Source organism: Engraulis encrasicolus, chromosome 5 (assembly GCF_034702125.1).
Source record: "Engraulis encrasicolus isolate BLACKSEA-1 chromosome 5, IST_EnEncr_1.0, whole genome shotgun sequence".
Classification (NCBI taxonomy): Eukaryota; Metazoa; Chordata; class Actinopteri; order Clupeiformes; family Engraulidae; genus Engraulis; species Engraulis encrasicolus.
This window is the reverse complement of record NC_085861.1, coordinates 6844676-6853249: the sequence shown is the minus strand read 5'-3', so window position 1 is coordinate 6853249 and position 8574 is coordinate 6844676. Positions and strand designations below refer to the sequence as shown.

Genomic DNA, 8574 nt, shown 5'->3' with positions numbered 1-8574 from the left:
ATAAATTAGCTGTTACCAGGATGGCAATGACCAAGTCATAATGTAATACTAAAGGCCCCGTGCACTGTCATAGTAGTGTAGTACTACAGTAGTTAACTTCCAATGTCTATTACACCGTGCCACAGGAGGTATGGCGTGCATTAAAGGGACACTGTGTGAGATTTTTAGTTGTTTATTTCCAGAATTCATGCTGCCCATTCACTAATGTTACCTTTTTCATGAATACTTACCACCAGCATCAAATTCTAAGTATTCATTATGACTGGAAAAATTGCACTTTTCATACATGAAAAGGGGGATCTTCTCCATAGCCATTTTTAGCTGCAAAAATGACTGTACTTGGACCATGCTAGAAAATATTTGTTTATTATTTAGTAAATTTTCATGTAAAGATCAAATTTGGCAATAGGCAGCCCAGTTTCAATGAGCAGCATAGTTGCAGTACCTTTTTTGACCATTTCCTGCACAGTGTCCCTTTAAGAGGCTACTATAATTCATATCTAATCTATTGGTTGGTAATTTCAGATTCAATGATTTAGGAATTAAATGAATTGGGGAAAAGGCTGGCAAGGCTCCAATCACACCATGGAAGACGCATTGCCTGGGGAACTTTTTTGTCCATTAATATTATGAGATTTTCCATTAACAGTTTGTCTGTTTATATTGCTAGAAATCCACTAGGGGTGGAACGGTTCACAAAATTCACGGTTCGGTTCATATCACAGTATCAAGGTCACGGTTTTCGGTTCTCTATGTTTTTTTTTTTTAGTTCATGATAAATGGTGCACTGGGAATATTAAACGATATGCCACGCTGTCTGACCGTTCCAAATGCCCTCTTTCAAGTGGCTAATAGAATCACACTTATCACTAAATAGCCTATATATGGTTTGTGTAGGCTTATAATGTGAAAATGGTGTGATTTTAATTGTGTCATCCTCTGATTGGTCTTATATGCCAATGTGTTAATCAGAGAGACTGGATAAGATACTCCTAGAATCTCTGTTTTACATATTTTTCTGGGCAGTACATGAATTGCAGTTTGCCACGGACTACATTTCACGGTTCGGTATGGTGTGTGAATTGTACGGTTTCGGGTTTCGGTGTGGTTTGTACCATCCCTAAAATCCACAGGACAGCAAATACATCTATTAACCGTACAAGTGAATACAGTTACTATACTAACTATATGTATGGCATTATGTTAGCTGTTAGCTGTTAACCTGTGGATTTCCATTTTTATGCAATGTTCCTTTTGTCCGCGACCCCCCTTCAGTACCTCCGCAACCCTAGCCTGATTATCATCGACTTTCAAATCTCTAATATAAGGGCCTCCCTTAGTTTGCTATTGGCTGTTTGCTTCTAAAGTGCCAAAGTGGTATGAGTTCCCGTTTTTCCGGGAGCTCAGAAACTATATTTGTATTGCGCTTGGCCTGACTAGAAGCAACGCTGAAGGTGTTGCGTCACTAGGAGGGTGCGGCCTGGCTACCGCGAACCCCCAGGGGTCCTGGCCCCCAGTTTGGGAACCACTGCATTAGCTGGTGATTTCCCAGACCATAGAGGTAGAAAATAACACTAGAGAGGACACAGCAATTTGCGACAGCACTGGAAAATGGTAGCTGGAGCTTCCCAACTTCCGTAGGTAGTGTAGGCAATGCAAGTCAATGGAGAAAACGCCCACCCCTGTCAATTTTTTGACTAAAACTGTGTGAATATGAAGTAACACATTAATCAAAGACCGGATTTGAAATGTCAGGCTAAATATCTACTTAAATCATATGAGTCAATAAAATACATTTAAAAAGCAAATAATATATTTTATGGACATAGCTAGCAACACACTTCAACTACTGTCCTTGTATAGTGTGTTGATGGACATTTTCACATGATTAAGCCATTTTTGACAGAGGTGAGCCTCGTTCTCCGTTAATTTCCATTTGTCTGATCTACCTACAGATAATGGCCGATACAGATTGCCGTAAAAAGGGGGGCGGGGTCCTCTCTAGTGTTATTTTCTACCTCTATGTCCCAGACATACCAGTAGCCTGGCATGCCAGAGCATAACAGGACGTTAAAGTGTTACTGTGCCATATTTGGAAATGAGCTTATTTTGCACCTCTCTTTGAGTTAAATGATTGGGTTTTACCTTTCTCCTATACTTCCAACCATTCTCTCAGTATGGCGGTGCACAGGTGCAAATATTACCTCCAAGCTAGCAGTTAACATTGAATCCTATGAGACCAGCTAGCCACCAGCTGGTCTCATAGAATTCAATGTGAACTGCTAGCTTGGAGGTAAAATTTGCACTGCCATACTCAGAGAATGACTAGAAGTACAGTACAGCAGAAAGGTAGAACTCAATATTTTAACTCAAGCGGAGGTGTAAAATAAGCCCCCATTTATCCTCGAGGCAGTAATTAATGACAACAAACATAAGAGTTAGCATGTTTGAAGCATTCTAAATGTACAGTATGCAGTACAGCACGCAGTATTTGATCTCGGTATTTGAAAATGTCTGGTTACGGCCCTGTGTCTGACCTCTTGTCTCAGTGTCTCCTGAGAAAAGAATGAAGTCTCCCTGACACATGACCCAGGTACATGATGAAAAGAAAGAAAGTGAAAGTCCAAATGGGAAACTCCGACTTCCGTTGACATTGTGACACAGTACTCCACACAGTACTCCACAGGACACAAGTGAACGCCTACACACTGCACACACAACAAAATTGCATTTATGCCTCAGACCATGCATGGGAGCAACCCTCAATGGCACCCCAAGGGAGCAGTGCAGCGGGACAGTACCATGCTCAGGGTACCTCAGTCGTGGGATGGGGGAGAGCACTGGTTAATTACTCCCTGGTAGGTCGGGAATCGGTTTAACACCCTAACCGCTTACCCATGACTGCCCACATGATGTAGGTATTTATTAAGACCAGTACTTCACAGGATGCTTGTGTATAAAACAACAGGCCTATGTATAGTGCAGGTATCATCACAAATCTGTCTACTTGAGTCCATGGTGCAGAATCCTATACAGTGAGGGCAGTGTAAGGCATGCTCTATCTATGCATACTGTGTGGATAGGAACAAATCCAATGCCATACAATTAAAAGAACAATACAATAAACTGACAACGTATCAAAATATTATCAAATTTAGATGGCTGAAACGACGCTGATAGAGACTTCTTACTTAACTTTGCTGCAATGCATTTGAGCTGTTTGAGTGATCATGTAGTCTTTTTCATCGTACCTATTCTGGCCACAGGGTGGCGTGATTTATCCACAAATTCACGGTTTCTGAAATCCACAAGAGACTTCTACAGCATCCCATCCAACCAGGGCTCTAAATTAACACCAGCCAATGGCCAAATGCAGGTGAAAGTTCAGTTTGGCTGGCAGAAAAGACCCACTTACTAGCCATTCTGACCTATTTGTGAGTGTGTGCTTGGCTAGCAAGATTCATCTCCACTGGCCAATTTGGCTGGTGAAAAAAAAAGTTAATTTAGAGCCCTGATCCCATCTCACGTGATGAGGAACAAATTCGATCTGCAATCTACTCTCAATACTACATAAATTATATTTTTTACATTGTTGCATCATAATGTTGCTTCTGTCGTCTTACGACTTTTCAATGCAAGCCTGCAATGGGCTACAGCGTCAATCTGCATGAGGACCCATACCCCATCAGCAGATGGCAGAGCAGCCGATCTCCAACGCCAACTCCAGTCTCTCTTTAGTTTGTTGTTGCCGATGTTATTATGTAACCGGATCTAATAGGGCACCTTTGGCGGTGGTCCGTTTTTTTTCTCATGTGAAATAGAGGTGCTCTACATGCATGATGTGTATTGTTGTTGGATCGTTGAAAATGACAAGTTGGCCTGCCGTTCGTGCATTCGTGCCTTCGTGCATTCCATTCTCAATTCTGCCATGTTCATGGTCAAGTTCAGGTAGGTTGCAGAAGTTACAAAAATGTGATCACATTATGTGCATTAAGCGCACTACACATCATGCATTACGCGCACTACATGGCGCATGGAAATTACCAACAGTCCAGGCAATCGAGCATTGTGATATAAATATACAATACCACACATGTTTTGGAATGTTTTGGTGCTGACATGCAATAGAAGCTGCAAGAAGCTTGTCAAAGTTCAGTGACACATGGCCCCCGCTTGAGAGTTTCTGAGTCAACAGCGACACCGGCGCTTTGATAGGTTCGCCTTCTACGGGGGCTTGCTTCCCAGCACAAGCCTCATGGCACCCATGAGGTTGCCACGCGCTGAACCCACACTTCAATTGGTTACTCACCAAGTAAACTCCGTGTTTGACCAATCGGAGCAGTGTCCACGAGGTAGTTAATTCTGTGCATGAGAGACCCTCATGTTGACAATCCGCAGTTATGACACCTCAAGTCTGTGGTTAGTGCGTGGGTATATAACGGGCCGGCCGCCTCTCTGTGTTATGACTGTATTCACAGACACTTACAGAGTATAGACCTTAAAAAAAACAAAGAAGCCAATTAACTAGGCCTAATTAACTGATAGCCTCATCAGTCTGACGGCGAGACTAGCGAGCTAGGTTTTACCACCTAAATAGCTTACCTGATTAAATCGGAGTTTTTCATTCCCAAACGCAGTCATGGTGATCCTGTCAAAGAAGCCCAAGACCTTCGAGATCTTGTTCAATGATCCAAGCAAGCTCTTCTACTGCAGTGGAGACAAAGTGGCTGGGAAAATTATCGTGGAGGTGTCTGAGCCGACAAAAGTCTCAGCAATGAAAGTTTATGGAATCGGATGCGCCCAGGTGCAATATTCAAAAGGCAAGCAGAAATGTCGCGATGAGATCGACTATTTGAAATATGCAGACGTTGTCCATCTGGATCAAGAACTCACAGGTAAAGCCCGAAAGAATGGTTATTGTTATCCATTGAAATCTCAATTCATTAATAATAATAATAATAATAATAATAATAATAATAATAATAATAATAATAATAATTTATAAAATAATAACACAACGAGAAGTAAGCAGCAGTGTTTTTTATTCCAACTTTTGCCTTTCTTTTTAGATTCAGATGGTTGCGTGACACTTCTGCCCGGGAACAGATACGAATACATGTTTGGATTTGAACTCCCTCAGCATGGGTATGTGTCCCGTAATAGCATCCTTTAAAACACACAACTGGTTGCCGTTTTCAATGCAACCCTCCAAAGTCGTGCCAAAGTCGTGAACTGTGCAATTGCTCATTTCAGACAGCTGGTGTCCTCCTATGATGGGAAGTTTGGCCATGTGCATTACTACGTCAAGGCCTTGATGGAGAAGCCCTGTCATCCAACTGTGGAGTGCAAGAAATTCTTTGAAGTTGAAGAGCCCATTGATGTGAACACCCCTGACCTGATGGTAAGTCAGTTAACCAAGCAATCAAAACTAAATAATAAAATAAAGAGCTTTTCACACTGTGGTCTTTTAAACGCACAGATGATCACGATAGCTTTAGGGTTTAATATGAAGTGATTTGATCACCTCAGCATCAACATTAAAAAGTGCACTTTCAATGTCTTGCAGGCCCCTGTCGGCGGGACAAAGGACAAGAAAGTGACCTGTATGTTCATCCCCGACGGCAGCGTCTCCATCCAGGCCAAGATCGAGCGCAAGGGCTACTGCGAGGGCGAGGAGATCAGCATCAACGCCAAGTTCGAGAACACGTGCTCCCGCATCGTGGTACCCAAGGCGGCCATCATCGCCAAGCACATCTTCCAGGCCAACGGGCGCACCAAGACCATCCGGGAGAAGCTGTGCGCCGTGCGCGGCAACCACATCATCTCGGGCATGTGCGACATCTGGCAGGGCAAGACCATCCGTGTGCCCAAGCTGAAGCCCACCGTCCTGGGCTGCAACATCATCCACGTGGACTACTTCCTCATGGTACGTGGATGCGCAGTGCAGTGCAGTGCAGTGCACCACCCACATCCATCCATCCATCCATGGGTGGCGCCTCCTAGAGGTCGTAGCATGATATGACATGACATGACATGCTTGGCTCACAGTGGTACAGAGCTGAAACGTAAAATAGAAAGTACCAAAAAATAATGAATCTGTAATGGTCAAGTGAATAACATCTCCCTCCCTTTCTCTCTCTCCCTCTCTCTCTCTTTCTCTCTCTCTCCCTCTCTCTCTCTTTCTCTCTCTCTCTCTCCAGGTCTACGTCCACATCCCCGGCAGTGAGAAGCTGATCCTGGAGCTGCCGCTGGTGATCGGCACCGTGCCCTACAACGCCTTCGGCAGCCGCACCAGCAGCATGTGCAGCGAGCAGAGCAGCGCCATGCTGAGCGCGGCCGGGGGCAGCTTCGCCTCCCGCCTCACCACGCTCTCCCTGCCCCCCAGCTACAGCGAGATGCCTTTCCATCACCTGGACGCCAACGTCCACACGCCCCTCCTCAGCCGCCACGGGGACGAGGACGAGGACGGCATCATCTACGTGCGCGCTCCACCTGCTTATACTGAGGTAGGCACCGCGGGGGCAGGATGGCACATTGGGTACACGCGCACACACACACACACACACGCACACACACACACACACACACACACACACACACACACATTAAACACACCACTGCAGTGATCCAACGCCTTCAATATGCCCATTAGGACACACTTATACTGAGGTAGGCTCCGTGGGAGGAGTCACACATACCCAGTTGGGTAGTCACCATTGGAGGACTCTCACACACACACACGTTGTGACGAGGGGGTGAAGAGGAATTATTTTCACACGTTTTTGTTCTCTCACTTATTAATGTTTTTGTTTCTTCTTCTGTTTTTTTTTCATTCTCTAGGTGGATGATGGCATCCAGTTTCAGTTCTCTTCCTAAATGGCCGGTGGAGAGATGAGATGATTTTTTTATTTTGCACTTTTGCAAATCTGTCGACTTGGTGGAGAAGAAGGTCTAAGTGAAGAGTGTGATCAGCATTGATGAGAAGAGGAGGATAGAGAAGGAGAAGAGAAGAGAACACAAGAACGACCTACAAGGCAAAGACTGTTAGAGACGCGGACTAGTAGATTTGGGAACATTGGGGCTCTCACCACATTTGTATTCCTATCGTGTATATCTATCTACCATGGATATTTTTAGCTGGATTTAAAGGGGGCTGCATTTCTGCTGTGAAGGTCGCCCATGCGCCACAACCTACCAGCCGTTGTCCCACAGTCATCCTATGTGGAGTTCAGGCAGCCATTCCATAAGACGAGAAGATTTAGATGCTCACAGTTTTTGCTTAGACTTAAAACTCCACAACTTTTAGAGGCCCACCAGACAGAGAGGATATGTGCACCTTATTTAATTTGAAGAAATTGCTATGCAATGTTTTTAGTTCTTTGTATCAAATTGCAGGTTGTTCTTACCATTTAGTTGTGTAAAACAAAGCTGAATGTTTTTTGCATTTGAATAGAACTCTTTATTGGAGAATGTTTGCTTATAGCTGAAACAACTTATTGTGTTGCATAGGCTACAATGATTATTAATATCAAGAATTAATAGATATTTATTTGTTTATATGAATATTCTCATACATTTGTATTTATAACAGCATATTTCATTTTTTTATCTTCATAAGCCCCATGGGCTTGACTTGACTGAAAATAAAACATTGCTCATGTTTAAGTCGCCTCTTTCCTCTGTCGCCTTTTTCCTCTGTTGCCTCTCTTTCAGACTGTGTAGCAGAGGCAAGGCAAACGTGAAATCATTTTCCCAGAAAATAGCACACAAGCAACATCAGTGTTGGAGTGAGACATATAATACAGTACGTGTACACGTGCGTGGAGACACCTCAGACGTGACAGTTACCTGGCTAGAGATCTGGTGTCAAAGTGTCCTGATTCGAATCGCTAGTACTGTAGGAAACGACAGCATGACTCACTTGGCTGCACTATTGTGACAGCAGGGTGACATTGAGTTGCACTTACAGTATGTTAGTGTGACGTCAAGTGTTCGACAGAGTGCACAAGATCACAGTGCCCAACTTCACCTTGAGCTACAGTGACAGGCTCACAGGGCTGCTTTTACCAGGCCCAGGACAAAGTCATTTGAGAGGGCCCTTCGACCAATACATTCAATGTAATGAGAACCCAATTTCTGGGCCCCCTCTTTCCCTGGGCCTGGGACAACTGTTCCCTTTGCGCGCGACCCCCCCTTGTCAGCTTCCCTGGTGACAGGTTTACAGGGAGCTCCTAGCAGATGCTTTTCTCCTAAATGACACACAAGCTGAAAGAGACAATATTCTTAACAAAAAAACACGGCTAAGTTAAGAGTCAAACAGTGTAAAAACATTGACAAACAAGTACTCTGATAGACGTTCTTTGTTTTAAGTTTAGTTTACTTGCAGTGTTTGATAATGAATTGAAATGGTTTCTTTTTCCACATTAATAATGATGTTGCTTCATCTTCTAGCAAATGACAATTGAAGCCCTGAGACGAAGAACCATCCAAGTCCACATTTTCACATTTTGAACATAGGCCTATGTTTTTTTAATTTGCAGTTTGAACATTACATTTTTTATTTAGATTTTTCTT

The 8574-nt window shown here is 43.7% G+C and overlaps 1 protein-coding gene across 1 annotated transcript; it reads left to right on the top strand.

Annotated features, from left to right (window-relative positions):
* The first annotated feature begins 4533 nt into the window (after positions 1-4533).
* Positions 4534-7665, top strand: txnipb (thioredoxin interacting protein b). The gene is made up of 6 exons (XM_063198603.1): positions 4534-4895; positions 5070-5145; positions 5254-5401; positions 5567-5926; positions 6201-6506; positions 6841-7665. Exons 1-6 carry the CDS (start codon positions 4640-4642, stop codon positions 6874-6876), a joined length of 1182 nt encoding a protein of 393 aa, XP_063054673.1. The 5' UTR covers positions 4534-4639; the 3' UTR covers positions 6877-7665.
* Positions 7666-8574: the final 909 nt, after the last annotated feature.

What these genes read in the sequence shown, in the direction of transcription:
- txnipb (XM_063198603.1), top strand. Translation starts at nt 4,640, where the DNA reads ATGGTGATCCTGTCAAAGAAGCCCAAGACCTTCGAGATCTTGTTCAAT. An exon ending in TTTGAACTCCCTCAGCATGG is followed by an intron (nt 5,146 to 5,253) that starts GTATGTGTCCCG and finishes TGCTCATTTCAG; the next exon opens with ACAGCTGGTGTCCTCCTATG. An exon ending in ACGTGGACTACTTCCTCATG is followed by an intron (nt 5,927 to 6,200) that starts GTACGTGGATGC and finishes CTCTCTCTCCAG; the next exon opens with GTCTACGTCCACATCCCCGG.